This window comes from Myotis brandtii, unplaced genomic scaffold, assembly GCF_000412655.1.
Source record: "Myotis brandtii unplaced genomic scaffold, ASM41265v1 scaffold902, whole genome shotgun sequence".
Classification (NCBI taxonomy): domain Eukaryota; kingdom Metazoa; phylum Chordata; class Mammalia; order Chiroptera; family Vespertilionidae; genus Myotis; species Myotis brandtii.
This window is the reverse complement of record NW_005371709.1, coordinates 1,246,102-1,267,590: the sequence shown is the minus strand read 5'-3', so window position 1 is coordinate 1,267,590 and position 21,489 is coordinate 1,246,102. Positions and strand designations below refer to the sequence as shown.

Below are 21,489 nucleotides of genomic sequence, written 5' to 3'. Positions count from 1 at the left end.
TAACAGGATATTGTAAAAATTAAGTTACAAAACTTTTATTAAAACATTCCTTACATACTGTTACATTGACTGGGCCTCAAAAATATTCATCATGGGCCGCATGCTGTGAGTTTGACATGCTTGGGCCACACCCTACAGTTGTCCCTGCTGGACTTTCAGCCCCAGGTGTAGCCACCCAGCATCTTTCACTGGCCAAGAACCTTGGCTTGTAGGTCAAGGGAGAATTTAAGGCTGAGCCACAAGGCAGTAAACTCTTTTAGGATCTCACTTTAGCAAATTGCCCCTGTCCTGGAAGCCAGCCTGTAGTTCTATCAGCCTTTGAAGGTGATTAATGGGATGATGAGTTTGCCAGAACACTGCCCATGACCAAGGCCTCAGAGTTGAACTCGAGGTTACAAGTAAGTCACTCTGGCTTTCCTGTGCAGAGTAAAGGGAACAGAGCCTGCACTGTCTCCTTCATCTTGGTGCTGACTGCCAGGGAGCCCAGGAGGACCATGTTGAGCCTGGCACTCGGGAGGAACTGGGCCTGAGCTCAGGGTAGCCAGAAAGGCAGCCCACAGGGGTGTGCAGGTGGAGAGAACGAGTCTGATTGCTTGGCCAGGGTATGCATTCTCGGGAGGAACTGGGCCTGAGCTCAGGGTAGCCAGAAAAGCAGCCCACAGGGGTGTGCAGGTGGAGAAAATGAGTCTTTGATTGCTTGGCCAGGGTATGCATTTAATTTGCAGCCCAGAAGTGTAAGATTCTTCTTGAGACTATGGGGTTTCTTATTCCCGTGTATCTCGCAACATTAAGGGCCTGTTCAAGTCTCCTTTGATATCTCGTATCAGAGTAAACGATTATCAGGTCTAGGGCTCCAGACACACACACTCCCCTGCACCTGTGGGTCCTTTCAGTAAAATCATCTGATGCTGCAGAAGCTGCCTACTTTGATGTGCCATCACCTGCAGACTGGCTTCATTTAGCTCCTTGGAAGGGACTCAGAATGACCATATAAGAGAGGTGAAGACAGATTCCCATGCAGAAACACCGCTTGATCAGGGTCAAGCGTGGGGAAGGACCCAGGCCCCAAGTGATGGCCAGCGCCATTTCAGACCCGGTGGGGAAAGAGAGAAGGAAAGGGGGACAGTGAGAGAGGTGCTCTGGAGCACTTTAAGTGCTAAGAAGTGACGATGAGTTGATTCACCAAGTTGATTCCCATTAAGATTGTTGGAAATGCTGCCTGCCACTCTTGTTTCCCAAGCCTCTAGCACAGTGGTTCTCAACCTTCCTAATGCCGCGACCCTTTAATACAGTTCCTCATGTTGTGGTGACCCCCAACCATAAAATTATTTTCGTTGCTACTTCATAACTGTAATTTTGCTACTGTTATGAATCGTCATGTAAATATCTGATATGCAGGATGTATTTTCATTGTTACAAATTGAACATAATTAAAGCATAGTGATTAATCACAAAAACAATATGTAATTATATATGTGTTTTCTGATGGTCTTAGGCGACCCCTGTGAAAGGGTCGTTCGACCCCCAAAGGGGTCGTGACCCACAGGTTGAGAACCGCTGCTCTAGCAGCACACAGTTTCTCCACAGAGGGAGTTCCTAGGAGTCCCAGGGAGGATACAGCTTCCTCAAGGATGGCCCTAGCAGGAGCATGCATTCTGCTCTCAGCCCTCTGGTTGGTGAGCAGATACATGTGGCCGCTGGGAGAGCCTGGTGGGAATGCAGTGCTGGGCCCCCGGAGATTTGCTGGCTCAGAGAGAATGCTGCTGCGGATGCACACGCCCCACTGGGGCACTGCTGTTCTTGTCCTTGGCAGGTCTGCTTCCCTTCAAAAGTATTATACACCTTTTTGGAAGACCTTCAGGGAAGTATTTTCCTTTCCCTCTTTCTGGAGAGTGACTTTGTAAGAGGGTGCAATCTCCATGTTTTCAGAGGCACGGATTCCTTTTGCAGAGAAATGTGATGCTTTGAAGATCCAGGAACAGACTGTCTCACCACTCTTTGTCTCTCTCCTTTTGTGTTTATCTTCCCCTTCACAACTCACAAACCCTTGGCCCTTGACTCTTTAGTGCCCATGTCTGTGTCTCGTACCTTCGCCTTCAGCAGAGGGGACTCTCTGGCAGGCTCGCCAGGTAAACATGCATGGGTGTCTTGGGTCCCCATAGATCCAGTGAGGTTTGCAAGAGCCTTTGGTCTCTGTCACTTCACTGTCCCACATGAGAACAGTCTCTCCCAGCAGGCATTCTGGTGCCTAAGGCACAGCACAATGAACAGATAACACTCATTTGCACATATAGCCCAGGCATTGCTAGTTCAGTGGTGTCACTTGTGAATTTAGCTCTCAGGGTTGTATCTGTGTATGTAAATAGAGAAATAATGGGATGAGAGATTATGTGAGTTCTTCCTCAACATTTGTCTGACTGTAGAATGGAGAGGTGAAAAGTGCAGCAGGAGAAACATAGGAAAGAACAATAGAATATTATGCCTTAATCCTATTTTTCCTCCACCTTTCTTTCAGTGTGGTCTCTGCCTTTAGCTAACCACTAACCCATCCTCATTATCTGCCTAGTAATGTTACCATGTGGTGACCATATTCCCTCTGGCTCTGTTCACACAAAGGATGCTCTATGTAAAATTTCAAAACAACTTTTCATTAGATTTAACCTCTCATTAATTAAATACAAGTTACCAGTTTCTTTTTAATTGGGTAAAGCAGCTCCTCATAGAGCTACACAGTAACTCAAAGATTAAATAGAATGTAATAAATCTGAGCAATCAATTAAGTGTTTGTATTGTTTTCATCTCTAGAGGTTCATCTGTTAGGCTCAGGGAATAAGTAATGACCAAACCAAGAATTTATTTGTTCAATTGCTCTGAAGTTGGAACACAATTTCCCACACCCTCTACATCTGTCTCTCTTATCCCAGTGCTATGGTAATGATTCTGAGGCTCCACCATATTCTCAGTCATCAAAAATCCAGTTGTGTTTTGCTATCTGCAGAGTAAACCCTCAATATTCAAAAAAGGCTATGTGAGACCTCAAACCCCCAAGTTTGCAACTTCAAAAGTATTTATGTTGACTTCTCCTTTCTCCCAAATCACATTTTCCCATCAAAAACCATCTGGTTCCCATGTTTATCTGTACAAGATACATCAACCACATTCTCAAATTTTCTCTCTCACTTGATGGTGATTTTCCACCAAGAAATAAAATTTTTCTCACTTTGTGAGAGCCCATGCCTTCACGATGACCAAAGGACAGTATGTTCAGTATGAGATGCCAAACTGGTGCCTCTGCCAGCTAACTGGTCTACTCCCACATGCCAGCAAAATTAGAAATGACTACATCATGGACCTTCACAATCCTTTACATATGAGGAATCTTGGTGAATGAAGAATGTCCTATGAGTTTCAGCAAAAGGGAAGATGCCCATTTTTAAAAGATTTTCAACCAAAAGGATCAAAGCATTAAAAAAAAGAGGCAAGTCAGGGTATATTTTCCTTTTTAATTAACCCTCAATTAACCAGACAGCCTAGTTAATTGTAACTTCCAGTTAAAGTAAAGGTTAACTCTAGTTCATCAGTGTTTATTATGAAAACCTTCATGGTAACCTAGTGTCAGACAGAGATTAAGGTGTCTCATTCCTTCTGGGCAAGACCCCATAGCACAGCGGTTCTCAACCTGTGGGTCGCGACCCCTTTGGGGGTCAAACGACCCTTTCACAGGGGTCGCCTAAGACCATCGGAAAACACACATATAATTAAATATTGTTTTTGTGATTAATCACTATGCTTTAATTATGTTCAATTTGTAACAATGAAATTGGGGGTCACCACAACATGAGGAACTGTATTAAAGGGTCGCGGCATTAGGAAGGTTGAGAACCACTGCCAGGTACTGAGACTCCCCATCCAACTGGCTGTTGCCATGTGCTCCTGGAAGCTCTTTTAACCACCACCACCCCATTTTCAACCCAATAGGAAACAGATGAATGACAAGGAGGTGAGAGCAAGGCCAGCTTACTCCAACCCTTGGTTTAACTGCAGAGTGGAGCCCTGACCAGCACAGTAGGAGAGAATGAGAAGTGGGGATGCCTTGCTTCTCCTTTGGCTGGTTCCTCCCTACCTTCTTTTGTCTGGTCTCTATCTATAGCCAACCACCAAGCCTTCCCAGCAGTTGGGTGACATCTTCATACCTATATCATGGTATTGCCACTGTCACTCTTGCTTCTGCTCCATATCAGCAGCAGCAGAAGCGTCAGTCAAAGGAGTATTGTGGAAAGCAATCCTGGCACCTTCTGGCCACCATACTTGATTTGTAATCCAGATAACATATTATGTATAGTATGTCTTACCCCCATCTTACACAGGCAAGAATATAAATACTGGAAATTAATAGGGCCTTTAAGTTTAAAAGGAACCTTCATTTTATTTGATCCTCACAACCACCTTAGGAGATGGGCAGGAATTATTGTTGGGAGGCAATAGGTCTGAGAATTTAAGTCATTGGATCAGTGTCATGGGTGTAGTAAGCAGGTAGAGGAATGAGGACTAGAATCCAAGATTATTAGGTCCTGCTCTCCCATAGCCCAGGACCTTGCTGCCCCTCTGAAAGTAGGCATTTTGTGCCCCCCAGAGGGTTGTGACTTGTTCGCATTTTGAAAGCAGATGTGCTAATGAATATGGTGCTCACACTGGATTGAGGCCAGTGGTCCCTGTACCAGATATCAACCATAATGAGTTTCCTTCTGTTTGAGCCTCAGTTTGGAATGAGGAGAGCAAAGTGGTCTGTGGATTAACTCCAGAGTAGGGTGTAATTAGCCAGCTTTGCAAGTGTCTTCACTTAAACGCAAAACTTCTGATCAACCCGCTGAGCGTATGAGGCCCGCTGCAGTTATCGTTCCCTCTCCCCAGATTCATTCCTTCTTCTCTCAGCAGAGATGATTTCACAATCCTTCCGAACCCACAAAGCACAGAGGCAGGAGAGAGGCGGGAGCAAGGGTTCTTTTTCAATGCTTGATTGTCCATCTATAATGTGCTTTGAGATCAATGAGAATAGAGTTTTCTCTCAGAATATATGAGGAGTCCCTAAAAATAATCATTGTACTTTGTGAAATGTGGTAAGTGGAAATATTCCTTTGGGTTGGCTCTTGCGTCGTAAACATTTGGGAACCATTAAAGCTTCATGTAACGTGAGCGAGTTCATCTGGGCTCCTAACTTGGGCTGATTTGCAGAGTTCACATTGTAGCTTTGACGGAGTGCTTTTGACATTTGGTTGTCTGATGTTGACGATTACCCCAGAATGATGCATTTTTATAATCCTCGTTTGTGCTCTTATAAGCCTCTATAATTAAACTGCCTGTGCAGTTTGGAGAACACAGATGGCACATGGCACAGTGACCGTGACCAATGTGGACTGTTCCCCCTTGTGCCTCATTGAATTCCCAAAAGATGTACCCAGGCAGCCACTGAAGCTCACTTTCCCCTCAGATCCTCAGACTGAACAGGGAGTGGGGATTCTTCTGTATTGTGGGTCCTTCTCCTGGGATAGAGTTGTGATCACTCTCCTGATACAGATGTCACAAGTGAAGCAAGAGTCCCAGAGCTGTGTCTAGGTTTCCCTGGCCCCTGCCTATCAATGAAGAGTGAAAGGATATTCCATCCAGCCCCAACTGCAGTGGCAAATCCTCTTCCACCCACCCCCAATTTTACCACAGTGTCTTCTCCACCCAACCTCAGTAACTCCAATTTGCCACCTAGGACAGATCTGTCTTGCAGACTGACTAGGCAAAGACTGCAGAATGAGTTCTGCCACACTTCTCCATGGCACCTGGAGGTCTAGAGTAGAAATCCCTGGTCCCCTACCACCCTGTCTTTCCAGGGCCATGATGAGCAAGAGTCGACAAGTGATATACCGGCTGCTTGGCCTCACCCTTGTTGAGGGGTCCTGTGGTCAGTTTTATGCATCACAGTTTGGTCTGTTCCCTCTTAGACCTCTTTGCACTACAGTTAGGATTTCCCTCCTCGCTTTGCTTCCCCAAGCTGTGCCTCTGTGCTCTTAGGAAATGCCAAGGAGAATTATACAACTTGAACTAGTTTGCCATGCTGCTGGGACACTCGTCTGTTACTGATTTCTTCTCCTTTTTATTAAAAGCATGTCCATGTCCCTTGCTCAGAAACCTCTGCGTGTATGGGCACAATTACCAAAATGCCAAGTCATCGCATCCCACCTATTGAGGAATGTCAGGCTCTGGGACATGAAAACACTGATCTTGCACAACACTCGATGAGCTGAGACTTTCTTTGTCATGAAACGAGGGCTTCTTTTCCTTTTAAAAATTACTTTTATAGACCAGACCTCTGTAAGATGGTTGGAACTTTTTGTGTTTGGAATCCTTCAGGGTTTTATGAATAAACCTTCAATAGCATTGTTTTTACTTTAAAAAACAAACAAACATGTTTCTCATCCCAGCACAACAGTGATGTTGCTTGTGTTTGACATGCAGGTCCTTGGGAGTGGCAACAGGGTGACAGTCCTATGCTGGGTGTCAGTGAGGAGGAGAGCTTTAGGGGGAACCAGGATGTAGTAGCTGTTGCCTCTGTTTCCAACAGGGAGTAGAAGTGATTCAGGCAGAACCTTCTATGGATGGAAGTTGTTTAGTAGATAAGACAGGGCTGTGTTTCCCTATCATCTTCCTTGAATGTACCTTGAGTTGAGACAGAAGGGATGAGAAGGTGGAACAGCAGGTGTAGATTATGTGAAGCACATGTCCGACCAGGCAAAGGGAGGGTTATCAAGGAGTGAAACTGAAGCCACAGGCCCTGCTCACACTCTCTCCCCTTGTTCTAAACTGAATTGAGGACAGGACCCACCAGGTCAAGGTACGGTTTCTGAATTCCACACACATGCCAAAGAAGCCGCTCTCCTGCAGGACTCCCTACCGTTGCCAGAACAATGTGCCCAAGGAAGCACCATCAACTGACTTAGCCAGCCACCACCTTAGAACATCACAAATGGATCTACCCAAGCCAGAACTCAATCAGTTTGTTTTCAAGGGACTGGGACCAGAAATGAAATACATACTTTCCTGCCCAATTCTACTGCCCTTTACAATCACCTTGGCGCTTCGCTCAGTTCTCCGTGGCACCACCACTGTCCCTCTCAGTCCTTGGTTACTCTGGAGGAGGCTCTGACTCAAAGGAGCCTGTTTCACAAGCTTATTAGACAGACAAGCAAACAAACAAACAGAAAGTTCTAATGCTTCCTGTTGCCTCTTCCTCAAGCTATGAGGCCAGCGCCTGAGGCTTCTCGGTGCCCTTTGATTCTCATTGCACATGATCTCACTCTTCAGCTGCCCACTCCTAGCTTCTTGGAGATGTTAGCTTCCTCAGAATGACTTTAAGTTGCAGAGGAAAGGTTTTCTGATTCCAGGATGATTTGAGATCTCTGAAACCTTTTTTAAAATAAAATTTAGATTTTAAACTTAAAAGTTCCTTAAGGGACTCATATGTGCTGATTCATTCATTCTGCACATTTTTATTGAGCACCTACTCTAGGCCATGCACTGTGCTAGGTACTGGGTGCACAATGATGACCAGAAAAGACAAGGTCACTGCCCTCATGGAATTTAGTTAAATTGGGTGGACAATTAAAACCTGTGAAAATGCCTTGAAGGAATGAACAGAGGGCAGTGATAGAGGAAAATAGAGGAATCTTCTTGGGGCAGCCAGACCAGGACTTCAGAGAAGGTGGTGTTTCAACTGAGACCTAATGACTGAGAAGTGAGAGTGGTTGGGGGAAGGGGTGAGTATGGGAATGTGGGGCTGGGGAGCTGAAGGCTGGGTGGGTAGGAGGTGGGATAAGAGGAGAAGGGGGAGCAGAGGAAATAGTATCGACTGAGGTGGGAGATGCTTGCATGATTGAGGATCCCCAAGGCGGCCAGTAGAGCAGAGCAAGCAGGGGAGGGGAAGGGAATCCCAAGATGAGATCCAACAGAAGAGCAGAGGTCAGGTCATGGTGGGGCTTAAGGGTCCCAGCAAAGAGTGTGGATTTTATTCAGATTCAATAGGAAACTGATTTGTGTCTTTAAAACGTGCTTCTGGCCGCTGAGGTGAGAACTGATTATAAATAAGATTATAAGTGGGGAGACCAGACTGTGGGCCAGATGAGAGTGATGATAACTCCGACTTGAGTAGAGTCAGAGAGGCAGATGGGCTTATAATGTCGGAGGTGGAGATAAGAGGACTTGATGTGGGGCTGGTGGAGTGGCAGGAGTCAGGTGGACTCCCAGGTTTCTGATTTAAATAGCAGTATATGTGAATGACATTTACTGAGATGGGGAAGACAAGTGAAATCCTTAATTCTACAATCCTTTCAAGGCAGTGAATATTATGGTTTCAATGAGAAAATTACTCAACCTATTGTTGGTTTAATCTTTCTGAAACACAGTTTGCCAGACAACAATAATAGCTTGGCAGCTGACCAGATCATCAATGCTTCAGGACTCACTCCAAATAGATGCTAATATGATATTTTAATTGATGGCAACATTATCTCAAGAGACAGAATTAAATTCCTGAAGTTCTACCCTGAAAGAACAAGGAGCAGAACCTCTGAATGATCGGACTCTTCATTTGAACCCCTGCACTAAGTCTGTGTTATAAGAAGCTGAGGGCTCCTGTTCCTCTTTTTTTTAGAAGAAATGCATTGTAGCATCAGTTGGGAAGCAGAGGGGTGGAAGGGTCTTATGCCCAGGTTAAGATAAAGCTAGCGTCACCTTCAGAACCTCTCTCCTATTAATCCTGGGGAGGGTAATTCACATAGTTCATTTTGAAACCAAGTAACAGAGTCTTAATTGAACTTTCCGAAGAGGCGGTTCTTGAAAATAGAAAAGAAAAAAAACTGAACATTCAGGAAGTCTTATTCCTTCCCCACCCCCATTAGGCCTAGTCAGTGGTTCTCAACCTTCCTAATGCCGTGACCCTTTAATACAGTTCCTCATGTTGTGGTGACCCCCAACCATAAAATTATTTTCGTTGCTACTTCATAACTGTAATTTTGCTACTGTTATGAATCGTAATGTAAATATCTGATATGCAGAATGTATTTTCATTGTTCATGACCCACAGGTTGAGAACCGCTGGGCCCTAGAGGGTGCCCTGACCTAGCCCCACACTAGAGGGCCCCACTTTGGTCCTCCTAAGTCCTGGCCCTCTCTGTGGGGTGAGGAATTTGCAGGGCCAAAGGGATGTGCCCACCCAGAACCTGTGTTCTTCCTTCTAGACCAGTGGTCGGCAAACTCATTAGTCAACAGAGCCAAATATCAACAGTACAACGATTGAAATTTCTTTTGAGAGCCAAATTTTTTAAACTTAAACTATATAGGTAGGTACATTGTTATTAACTTAATTAGGGTACTCCTAAGCTGGCCTTTGCTAAAAACGTCCTCAATTTGATTGAGGTACGTTCGCTGACGACGACCCCTTCCAATTCTCCCATCCTCAACTCATGCATGAATCGTGCGCGCGCCCCCCCACCTCCCCGCGCTGCGTATCCCTCGGCCCACCTGCGCCGCATCTCCCGTCGCCCAACTGACAGACCGACACCCCCCACTTCTTCTAACGTCACTTCTTCAAAATAGACTTGCCCAGGCCGAAAACCGACTTCTGCGCATGGGCCACGAAGTTTCAATCACACTATACGTGCGTGCCCGCACGTGGTATTTTGTGGAAGAGCCACACTCAAGGGGCCAAAGAGCCGCACGTGGCTGGCGAGCCGCGGTTTGCCGACCACTGTTCTAGACCACATTTCAGATACCAAAATCCCAGAATTCCCCATTCCAAAAGGGTGCCGGGGATTGGTCCTCCTCATACAACCCTATTTTCTGTCACAAAACTCTAAGGAGTTGGACCTGGCCTTCCAGGTTGTTGAGGACAACGACAGAACCTATTTTAACAGTTTATTAGTGTGATTTAAATATATGCCCTGTGGTCTGTGGGCCTCCACTTGTCCCGGGCCCAGCCATTGTTGGGGCAGACCTGAGTCATCCCCACTGCAGTGCATCAGTGCAGTGAGGATTGGTTATCGGTGCTGTGGCAGATGGTTTTGAGGGCAAATCTTGGCCTTTCTAAAATAAGGTTTGTGAATGGAGTTTATCTAAAGCAACTCAATCTAGTAGAAGGTCTTGTGGGCTGGGGTAGCTAACCACGCTCACAATTGGGCCTCATCTGCACTGTCAATGTGAGAACATCCAAACCTGTAGGCATTTTTATAAGAGTTTATTTGAGCCAAACTGACAACTTGCCAGGGAGCAGGATCTCACAATGCCCCAGAGAATGACAGCTTTGCTGTTCCTCGGATACATTTGGAATTAAGGAGGGAATGTAAGGTCAGTTACCTGGAGGTGGGAGAAAGCAAGGCACAGAGGAAAGTTACAAGAGTATGTGCTCCCTTGAGGGTGGTTACCTCCCAAAAGGGTCTGTTAAAGAAGGTTACCCTGGCATTTCAAAGGTGTGTGAACCTCAGTGCACAAGAGCAATGGACAGGGCTTGCTTAAACCTTTTTGTAGGCCTGGAGCATGACTGCCCAGTTAGAAATTTATGATCAGATCAACCCGTGAGGTTACTTTCCATCAGCTTTCTTTCAGAGCCCCCTTTTTCCTCCATGGTACTTAACCCTGGCTGAGTTCTTGGGGAGCAGGAGGAGCCTGAGCAGAGTGGAGCCATGAGTTCCTGTCCTAGGTGTTTGCTCCTCGAAGGAATAAACATCAGTGGGCAGCTGGGCATTTTTCTGGGCTCTGATGGGAGGGGTGGGGGCCTGGTTTCACCACCCAGTGTAGCCATTGTCTTAAAGTCCTGCAGGACCTCAATAAACAACACCTCTCTCTCTTCTTCTCCCTCTTTCTGGTCCCCTCTCCTTTCTCCACACCCACCCCTCCTTGCCTTTTCTCCCTCCCCTCTCCCTCATCATCTGCAGTAAACCGCTCCCCTTCACGCTGTAGCGGGTTGAACCGCTCCGAGTCTCCCAACCGTGAGCGCAGTGACTTTGGGGGCAGCAACACCCAGCTGTGCAGTAGCAACAACCTCTACACTCCTGACTACTCAGTCCACATCCTCAGCGACGTGCAGTTTGTAAAGGTAACTCCCCCGGGTGGACCGTCCCCTCGATCCTGCCGGCAGAGGTGGCTGGGGGGTCAGGATGTGCATCCCATTCCCCTATGATCCAAGATAATGTGACGATGAAGTTAAACCTCAGAAAGCCAGAGCCCATGACTCTTGTCCCTATAGCTTCCAGCCCTGAAGCCCTCTCATTGCAGACCTTCCTCAGAAGTGGAGGTAGGAAAAAATGGGAGAAGAGAAATTCTAATATGCTAACTCTTATGGTTGGTAGTACTGGCCACATGACTTGTGGAAAAAGAAATGGGAAGTCACAATAGAGTAAGTGGTTCAAATATTTACTGAACATCTGCACTGTGCTTGGCTCTGTCCAGGCATTGGTGAGTTACGGGAGCAAACAAGACAGCAAGCTCCTGCCTTTCTGTACCTTCCATGCTCCTAGGGCAGTGATGGCGAACCTATGACACGCGTGTGAGAGGTGACATGCGAACTCATTTTTTTGGTTGATTTTTCTTTGTTAAATGGCATTTAGATCTATAAAATAAATATCAAAAATATAAGTCTTTGTTTTACTATGGTTGCAAATATAAAAAAATTTCTATATGTGACACGGCACCAGAGTTAAGTTAGGGTTTTTCAAAATGCTGACACGCCGAGCTCAAAAGGTTCGCCATCACTGTCCTAGGGGAAGAAAGATAATTAACAGGTAACCACATAGATAAAACCTAGGTAATTTCCAGGTAGTGATAACGACGGTGAAGGAAATATACAGGGTGGGGAATAAATGGAGGCTGCTTTAGAAATGGTTGTCAGAGCAGGCCAAGCAAGGGACATTTTTGCTGAGACCTGAAAGGGAAGGTGGGGAGAATGTTCAAGACAGAAACAGCAGGCAGGAAGGAGCTGGGGGTTCCAGGGTCTGAGCGCAAAGGCAGAGGCTGGTGTGAGATGAGACTGGAGCATTAGCAGCAATGTCACCTGGCATTTTAGGCCAGAGTAAGGCCTTTGGATTCTCTTTGAACAGGGAATTTTTGTTAGGTTTGTTTCTCAGGTCTTTCCATTTATCTTAGTTCACTCGGAGTGCTCTAACAAATTACCATAGACTGGTGGCTTAAATAACAAACACTTACTTCTCATAGTTCTGGCGGCTAGGCGTCCAAGTTCTGGGTGTCTGGGTGTGGTCGGAACCGGTGTCTGGTGAGAGCCCCCTTCCTGGTTAGCAAATGAAAACCTCTGATTGGAATGGGTGGTTCTATACAAGGAATTTGAGAATTCAAACTTAACACAGCTTTTTTATGTTGTTGGTGTTGGTTTCTCTTTTGTTTTGTTTTTTAATGTAAGTTAAGATGATGCTTTAGACCAGTGGTTCTCAACCTGTGGGTCGCGACCCCTTTGGCGGTCGAACGACCCTTTCACAGGGGTCGCCTAAGACCATCGGAAAACACATATATAATTACATATTGTTTTTGTGATTAATCACTATGCTTTAATTATGTTCAATTTGTAACAATGAAAATACATCCTGCATATCAGATATTTACATTACGATTCATAACAGTAGCAACATTACAGTTATGAAGTAGCAACGAAAATAATTTTATGGTTAGGTCACAACATGAGGAACTATGTTTAAAGGGCCAGAAGGTTGAGAACCACTGCTTTAGACTAAAGTTAAAAATCCCCTCCTCCTGATTTAATGGACTAGTTAGGACCATGATGTAGGCTCTCTTTTACTGACCTCTCCCGACCCCCCCCCCCCTTTTTTTTTTAACATAAAGAGAGTTTTTGAGGAACCTAGACAGAAGTTTGTACAAAATGGGTGTTTTTATTGGTGGAAGCCCCTGTGACTGGCTGCGGGCAGTTTGTGAGGGCTTTCCATGTCCAGATAGAATGAAGTTCCAGAACTGGTTATAAAGTCCAGGAGTAAACCGACTTCACAATATGTTACAATATTAGAAAGAAAAGTATGCCTAGATTATCTGGGAAAGATATTAAAGCTGTGATTAATAGTGGTTAATAAGCTATGAAGATATCAAAGAATCCTTATGCTTGTTTTTAAAAAAATGTGTTTTGTAAATGTCATTATTAAACTAAGGATATTTGGCTAATGACATAATCTGACTCGTGTGACTGCAACCAAGATGCCTCATCACCATCTGGTGGCAGAATCCCTAAATTGCAGGATTGTGTTTTGAGGGATGAAAGTTATAAAATGATAGGAGACATCACACTGGTTAAAGGTGAACTTCTGGCTAGGACGCTGAAGGCCTGCTAACTCTCAAACCTTGGGCAAGTGCTTCAACCTTCCTAGACCTCACTTCCTTACTCGTAATATAGGCCGTAGGAGACCTCTCTCGCCCACCCCATACAGTCATTATGACAAGCAAAGGTGATAGCACATACCTACATGCTCTGTAAGCCGTTATGCACTATATAGTATATATATATATATCCCATGTTCAAAGGCTGTTAAATCGCATTGTTTACCCATATCTTCAGAAAAAAATCACTCTACTATCGTGGTAAACACCCTGCTTCCCTATTTATAATGGTCTGGCCCTCTAGCAACTTCAGCGTGAAATTATAGCTAATTTGCCTACAAACGTCAGGTGGTCATAATAATCTGGCCACTCAGTGTAGATAGAAGGTTCCATCCTCATATCCCAACCTCTACCTGCAAAAGCACGCCCTTCTGGGTAACATTAGCACTAGAGCTTTCACCAACGTCTGAAAACCTAATCTCTAGTTCCATCTCTTTAGGATATTTACAGCACTTCCAGTAGTATATGTTATATGATTTCAATAAGTAAATACTTCAATTATGTTTTAAGTTAGAAGTTGAAAAGAGACTGTAAACCAATTTGGTAAAAAAAAGCTATCAGGAATGAGTTTGATACTGAAAGTAAATAGAAATTTATCTGTGAGCTTCCTGGTCATAAAAGCAAAAAAGCAGAAACAGTGGATCTTTAAGTTCCCATCATAATTCACCTAGAGAAAGGAGCTTCTTTCTGGCAATAATTTCTTGAAGGATAGAACTATAGAAGGCTTCAAAACACACACACATATTGGCTTCATCTGCAGTTTTGCCAGAGTTCATGTTCTTCACATGGAGGTTTCTTATTTCAGCCTTTGACACAAGCTGGGGGTCTCGTTCTTGCCAAGTCCCCACTGACTGACCCTTAGGAAGAGGACTCTTGGCAATAGTATAAGCCTGTGTATGCCGCGCCTGCACAGCCAAGTTCAGTGAGCCTGAGAGGAGGCGGTGAAGGATTGAGGAAAGACAGACAACAGAAGAAAGCTGGGTCTGGGTGGGACGCTGTCCTCTCTGATGGAAAGCTAGCACAGTGCCACGGCCTGCAAGCCGAGTCTTTATTTTATAACCAGTTTCCACAAGTCAAAGTAAGGGCGTGGTTACAACGTTCTCGTTCTCGTTGGTTTCAAATCTACTCAATTACATGCACCTGCTCAAGCTTTGTTTACTTGCTGCACCTCCCATAGCCTATATCACTTAGCCACGTGGGACCACAGGTTTGGACCATTGGTTCAAGCTTACAGCTATAGCCTTTGGCTATAATTGTGCTGGGACTTGCACGTGGCTTTTGCCACGAGAGGATCATGCCCTCTCACTAGTCCCAGGCTTGAACTTGTCCAAATGCTGTAACCGCTCTCCACACCTGTGTTTTAAACCTCTCTGTGGGCAACCACGCTGCTAACTGAAGATGCCCTCTATCCTCTCCAGGGTCTCAAGTAAAGACTTAGCTCCTCCAGGTGCACTTTAAGAGTCCAGAGCCAGTACTCAATTGGTTGGGCATTGTTCCATGCAGTGAAAGGTTGCCGGTTCAATTCCCGGTCAGGGCACATGCCTAGGTTGCTTGGCTTAATCCCCAGTTGGGGGCATGTAGAGGGAAGCCGATTGATGTTTCACTCTCACATCGATGTTTCTCTCTCTTTCTCTCTTTCCTTCTCCCTTCCTCTCTAAAAGTCAATAAAAAAATCTTTTTAGAAAAAAACACAAAGATATAAGCATAGCCAATGGAAACAGACAGTAGGGGGGTGAGGGCATGTGCTGGGGGGTGGGAGTGGCTGGGGAGAGCTCAGTGGGGTGGGGGAGGAGACATATTTAATACTTTAAACAATAAAGAATTTAAATTTAAAAAAAAAAACACACGAGTCCAGAGCAAATAAAAATGACAGTGAGAACTCTGGTGGCAAACAAACAAAGGGTCCTCTCATTGTCTTCAACCCCTTGCCTGGTACAGCTTGGGTAAGGCCCCTAGTTCATGGATCCCAGGTTACGGAGGCCTGGGTTCCAAAGCACTCAGGTGAGGCTGCGTCTGAGCTTGGACCACATCTATGGAAGGCTCTGCCCAGCGTCTCCTGAGCTTCTGCCCCTCTCTGCCTCTTCCTCCCAGATCACACGGCAGCAGTACCAGAATGCGCTCACCGCCTGCCACATGGACAACTCACCCCAGTCCCCCGACATGGAGGCCTTCACTGACGGAGACTCCACCAAGGCCCCCACGACCCGGGGCACACCCCAGACCCCCAAGGATGACCCTGCTGTCATCCTCCTAAACAACAGGAACAGCCTGCCATGTAAGTCAGTCAGGCGGACGGGCCGGGCTGCCTTGAGGTGAGGACAGTCCTGCCTTCCTCCTGATGGCTGCCCCGAGCTGCCATCTTGTCCTCATGGAGCCCGGGTCTTCTCCAAAGCAGAGAGGTGACACACGTGCTGTTCTCCCCAGGCAGCCGCTCCGATGGGCTGAGAAGCCCCGGCGAGGTCGTGTACCTGAGGATGGAGGAGATGGGCTTCACCCAGGAGGATATGACAGACTTCCAGGAGCACAGCACACAGCAGCTCTCGGTGTCTCCTGCAGCCATTCCCACAAGAGCAGGTCCGGGAGGGAAACTGGGCCCCAGGAGCCGGGAGGGGGGGTCTTCACCATAGGGCACTGGGTGAGGGGAGCCTGGGATCCCAGCCCCCGTGTAAAATGTCCCGCCTGCTTACGCCTCCTAACATCTACTGGGCAGCTACCGGAAGACAGTGTGTTAGGAACTAGGCTTCCACCTGGGTTCAGAGCCTGGCTCCTTCACTTAGGACAGTGGTTCTCAACCTTGGCTGCACATTAGAATCACCTGGGAATCTTTTTAAAATCCTGATTTCTGGGCCTCATCATTAGTAACAAAGAAACAGAATTTCCTGAGGATGAGGCCCAGAAATCAGGATTTTAAAAAGATTCCCAGGTGATTCTAATGTGCAGCCAAGGTTGAGAACCACTGATTTAGGAGCTATGCAATTTGGGGCAAGTTACTTTATCTGAAGATTCGGTTTTCTTGTCTTAATAGGTACATTTCCTTATGTTAATAGATACAAATCGCAGTAACTAGCTCCTAAAGTAGCTTTGAGCGTCGATGAGATAACACATACAGAGGGTACCTTCCAGTGCTTGGTGCCATGATCTCTAAAGAGTGCATAGTTATTGTTAGGCCTACTTTACAGATTAGGACATTGAAGTCAGCCATCACTCTCATTGGCAGGGCTCTTCCCTTCCTTTGAGGCCCAGGGACCAGACGTAATCTGTAGGAGCTGTCCTGAAGTCTGAGACCGTATCACCTCCCTCTGAGACACTGGAGGCCTCTGTCTTGATGGTGGTGTTGCTCCGAGCTCCCAGCGTCCCAGCAGTCCTAAGGTCCTTCTGTTCTTGCCTAAGATATGCTTGCCTGAGATATGTTTGAACTTGTAGCTAACGCAGAAAATCTGGGACATACATAATTACTGTTCCAGGACCTAAATTTAGGACTGATGCTCTTTTTCTCCCACCCACACTGAATTTAGTAGCTAAAACATGTACCAAGAAATTGTATCAAACGAATAAGAATGGAGGAGATGGGATAGTCTTTGGAGATTATCTAACCCATCCTCCTCTATGGCACATGAGGACCCTGAGACCTGGAGAAGGGAGATGACTTGCCCCATCGGTATGCTGCATTAGAAGCGGACTCAGCCTCCTGGCTTAGGGTGCAGGGCCATTTCCAGCACATCATTTTGCCTCCCAGGTTAGGTTCTTCCTGCATTGGCACTAAGAGCTGGGCTCCTTCCTGGCTCTGAGATTCTAGGGCTTTCTGAATTCTCACCGGGTTCAGTGGGAGAAGACCTGGCATGTGCTTAATTGTTATTGAGCCCTGTGGTTTTCCAGGATCTGTACAAATAGAGGAAGGACACATCACCACCTGTCCTCAAATGTGCTTTTTGTCTGGCAAAAAATGCTGAGTAGAGAACATCTTGTTCCCTTCTCTCTCCTGCCAAACAGGGTTTGAGTAGTTAATCCCACTCTTGTTCTCTGTCTCTTTGTTCCTTTTGTGGCACTAAAGTGCCCCTTGCTAAAGGCTCCCTGGGCATCCCTCCCTTGTTGGAGCCACTGCTGCCTTAGCACTGGTGCTGCACTCTCACCTGCTAAGAAATGTCAGCCAGAATCATCCCACCTCGGTCCCTGGGTGTGCACGTTGGAAACACTTGTGTTCTTTCTTCTTTCCTTTCAGCATCAGATAGTGAATGTTGTAATATCAACCTGGATACAGAGACCAGTCCCTGCAGTAGTGACTTTGAGGAAACCATGGGCAAGAGGCTGCTGAGAACCTTGAGTGAGTATCTCCTCACCCAGACGAAAGCCACCTACCAGCTGGGTAGTAGACAAAGCATGTTAGGCTCTTCCTCATGGAGGAGGAACCAGTGACTCCTTTTGGGAACCCTAGTGAGGTACAGTCGGGGGAATCCATCATAGGCCCTGGGCTGTTACTGCATCCTTGATAATTGGGGATCAGAGGATGGGAACGGCATGATCCCGAGGCATTACATGGGCCTTACTCAGTTCCCTCCAGGAAATCTCCATTCCATTGGCACTAGCCTGGGTTTGTGGCTTTGTAGAGCTGTCATCTCAGGGGAAAGGTGCATCCTAGTCCTTCAAGATGTAAATATGCTGCCTGGCTGGTGTGGCTCAATGGTTGACTATGAACCAGGACGGGAGGTCACGGTTCGATTCCTGGTCAGGACATATGCCTGGGTTGTGGGCCCGATCCCTAGTGTGGGGCTTCTGGAGGCAGCCAATCAATGATTCTCTCATCATTGATATTTCTATCTCTCTCTCCCTTCATCTGTGAAATCAATAAAAATATTGATAGCAGCAGGTTACAACGCAGATTGCTTCCTGCCAAACTGTCTCCATTTCTGCTTCTATTTTGAAGAGAGCTTGGACCACCAAGAGAGTATGAATGTCCTCTGAGTCCTACAGATTGATCCTTACAAACTGTGTTTTTCAGGTGGTCGAAAAAGGAAGAGGTCACCCGATGGAGAGAGAGCCTCTGAGGAGAACTCCAATTTAACACCTCTCATTACATGATGGGCAGACAACTTTTGCTGGGTGTGTGACATTCCAGAGCTTTGGGGGAGAACCCACCCTCCTGTCATCTGCTTCTCCCCAAGGCCTCCCACAGGTGACAGAGCATTCTGCTTCCCTCGCCACCTCTTCACCCCTAACTGTCAGTTTGGCAGACTTTCCCTCATCGCCTCCAGTTGGACTCAGAGCCTGCGGTGGCCAAGATGGAAGGAGGTGCCTCGAGTGGAACATGCTAGAAATGGCCTCGTCCACAGCACAGCCTGGGACTGGAGAAGACATGACTCCAGGCTGACAATACCACTCTGGGACCCCTAATGCCCTTTTTGTTCTTTGAGATCCCCTGATGCCATATTTCATGCGTAGCTTAGCTCAGAAGGTACCGCTGACAGGCACAGCGGAGGCTGGAGCAGCAAGCGTGACGGTGTGTTCAGAAGATGCACCAAGAATTCCTCCAGAACTTCAGGGCAGTGGGACTCAGCCATGTGGGCATGACATTACAATACAGAAAACTGTTGGTGACCAGTTTTCTGTTAGATAAGGGCTCCAGCAGCCTGGGAACTGGGTCTCAGCTGGAGTGGAAAGAATGCCAGATGGAACCTCAAGTCACTGATTTTCCCAGGGACACATCTGCTTTGGCTCCCAATCGGCAGTTACCAATCCATCAATAAATCTGCTCTGGAAGAGGAGGAACCGGGAACAGAGAGACCCAGTTGGGAGCCAGAGATGGAGCTTCAGGTTTTAAGTTCAAATCAAAGCAAATATATATTTTCCCATATATATGTGTGTGTGTATATATGGAAAAATTCTAAGCTATTGAAGCAAGTTTAGCCATGACAAACCAAAGAGTGCCCACGTCAGCCAAGAAGGATGCAAGCTCTCATGGGACTTCAGTGTGCATTACACAGGAACATTGAAGAGTCACTCCTCTTTCTCATCCACTCCCCCCACTTCTACTCCTTACTGCACCCCAGCAAGTTAGCCATGTGTACTTTATTCCAAGAACATATTAGATTTCTGCCATTTCACTTGGATGTGGGGGCAGATGCAATTCCAAGCATAACCATCAGATGGCAGGATGACTGCACGTACCTACTTGAATAAAAAAGTTCTGATCGGGACACAGAGCCAGCCTTAGGGAAAATGTGGAAGTGAAGGTCTTTGGGACCCCAAGTCCCTTTCTGATCTATCTCCCTGATCCAGTGCTGCCTGCTGAATCTCCAAACCATTCCCTAACTTTTCCCTGGGGTGGGGCACCAGGCTTACCTCCCCTTCCTCCACAGCCATTACTCCTATTGCCCCACACCCATTCAATCAGTAATCACATGATGGTTCCTCTGGGTTATTTGCAGCTTATCCATAGGAACCTTTAACTCAGGGGTTCTTAACTTGGGGGTCTATCCCCCCAGGGGGTCCATTGTTGGACTTCATAGGGTCTATGAAACCCCTAACACTAGGAATTTAGTATCTGTGTTCTTATGCCTGTTTTCCAGAGGGCTAAAGCTTTCATAGATCCTCAAAGGTCCTGGATCCACAAAGGGTTAAAACCTATTTTAACGGAAAGTGGAGCTTTCAGCCCAAAGTTTCTGCAATGCAGAGTGAAGTGAGCACTGGCAGTTTGAGACTGATTTTTAATTGTAAGTGGTCTTCGCAAGTGTCCTTGAAATTGATGGGGGGAGCTGGCACCCACCGAGAAGTGGAAATCCTCAGAAATTCTTGGCACAACCTAGGCTGTTGTACAGCCTACACCCCACATAACTTCATCCCCTCTTCCCCTCCGAACCGGAGCAGGTGTTGCAGACAGGAGGGCCACGGCGTGTGGAAGTAAAGACTTTCCAGCTGGTGATGCCTTTTCCAGCAGCGTATTAGCAATGTATTACTGACTTCACATCCCTTGCCTGGCTCTGCCTGAGGCTCAGTAGTGCATGACTTCTAGATAGTTCCAAGGCTACCACCTGCCCCCAACACCTACTCTTGCCTGGTAGGAATAGCAAAGTGTCACCCCCTCACCCCGCCCTGTGCTGGGTGCCTCAGACCCAAACCAGGGGACTGAGTTTCAAGTAAGAACTGTTATGCAGTCTTCTTGCATTACCACTTAGGCCACAGGGCTCAGGCCACTGCTGTTGTGTTACATCCATCCCTTTGCAGAATCCCTAAGGAGCCTGTAACCACTGTCATTCCTATTCCCCAACCCCACCCTCCCCAATTTTCTTCAGGTTACAAAAAGTTAAAAAAAAAAAAAAGACTTTAATTTTAAAATAAAGCATTTATGAAGACTTAATGAATTGTAAATAATTTTTCAATAAAATGAAAATGCTTTCCTGGAATGTGACTGGTTTCCTTGCCCTGAATCTGGGAGTTCTGAAGTGTTTTCATTTGAGATGCAGGTTGGGTGGAGCTCACCTGTGATTATCTCACGGGGCCCACCTGCCTGAAGAGGCTTGGCTCTGAAGGCCAGGTGTGAGGCTGCGGTCAAGGTTACAGGAAGGCTCCAGTGCTGTACTTTGGGAAGACAGATAGGTAAGATTTTGCAGAAACAAATGCCAGAAATGGAAATAAAACTCAAATGAGAAGCTAGAGTGTGAATGAGAACAGGAAAGAAGCACTAAGACAATAATTATTTGTGGAACCCATGTGATGCATGAAGCACTGGTGGGTGCCTTCCAAGCTCAAGATCTTTCTTGGGAGGAACACAAAGAGTTGGGGTGGGGAGAAGGGAGGAGCTTCACATGGAAAAGCAAAAACTAGGAATAACAACTGCTACTTCAAATATGTGTAAGGTCATCAATTAGAAGTGCCAGTGGACTTGGTATTTGCGGTTTAAAGGAAGTGAGGAAGGGAACCAGGGGAGTAGGAGAGATGAAGACCAAAATCTGAATCAAGGTAAATGATCTCTTTAAGGTACTCCATCAATAGAATGGGATGCTTCACCAAGTAGTGAAAGAATCTGCCGCTCCCCCCCCCACCTCCCCCACCCCCCGCATTAAT

General features: G+C 46.4%; 1 protein-coding gene across 2 annotated transcripts in view; it reads left to right on the top strand.

Annotated features, from left to right (window-relative positions):
• Nucleotides 1-19,335, top strand: part of CNNM1 (cyclin and CBS domain divalent metal cation transport mediator 1) — a 52,389-nt gene extending 33,054 nt beyond the window's left edge. Inside the window, exons 7-12 of one of the 2 annotated variants that reach the window (XM_014532720.1) lie at nucleotides 2,067-2,129; nucleotides 10,974-11,134; nucleotides 15,523-15,706; nucleotides 15,856-16,005; nucleotides 17,651-17,752; nucleotides 18,428-19,335. In XM_014532720.1, the coding sequence (XP_014388206.1) occupies nucleotides 2,067-2,129; nucleotides 10,974-11,134; nucleotides 15,523-15,706; nucleotides 15,856-16,005; nucleotides 17,651-17,752; nucleotides 18,428-18,507 (740 nt within the window). In that variant the 3' untranslated portion in view covers nucleotides 18,508-19,335. The remainder of the gene's footprint in view (nucleotides 1-2,066; nucleotides 2,130-10,973; nucleotides 11,135-15,522; nucleotides 15,707-15,855; nucleotides 16,006-17,650; nucleotides 17,753-18,427) is intronic. The other variant, XM_014532721.1, reaches the window with a different exon arrangement.
• The last annotated feature ends 2,154 nt before the right edge of the window (nucleotides 19,336-21,489 follow it).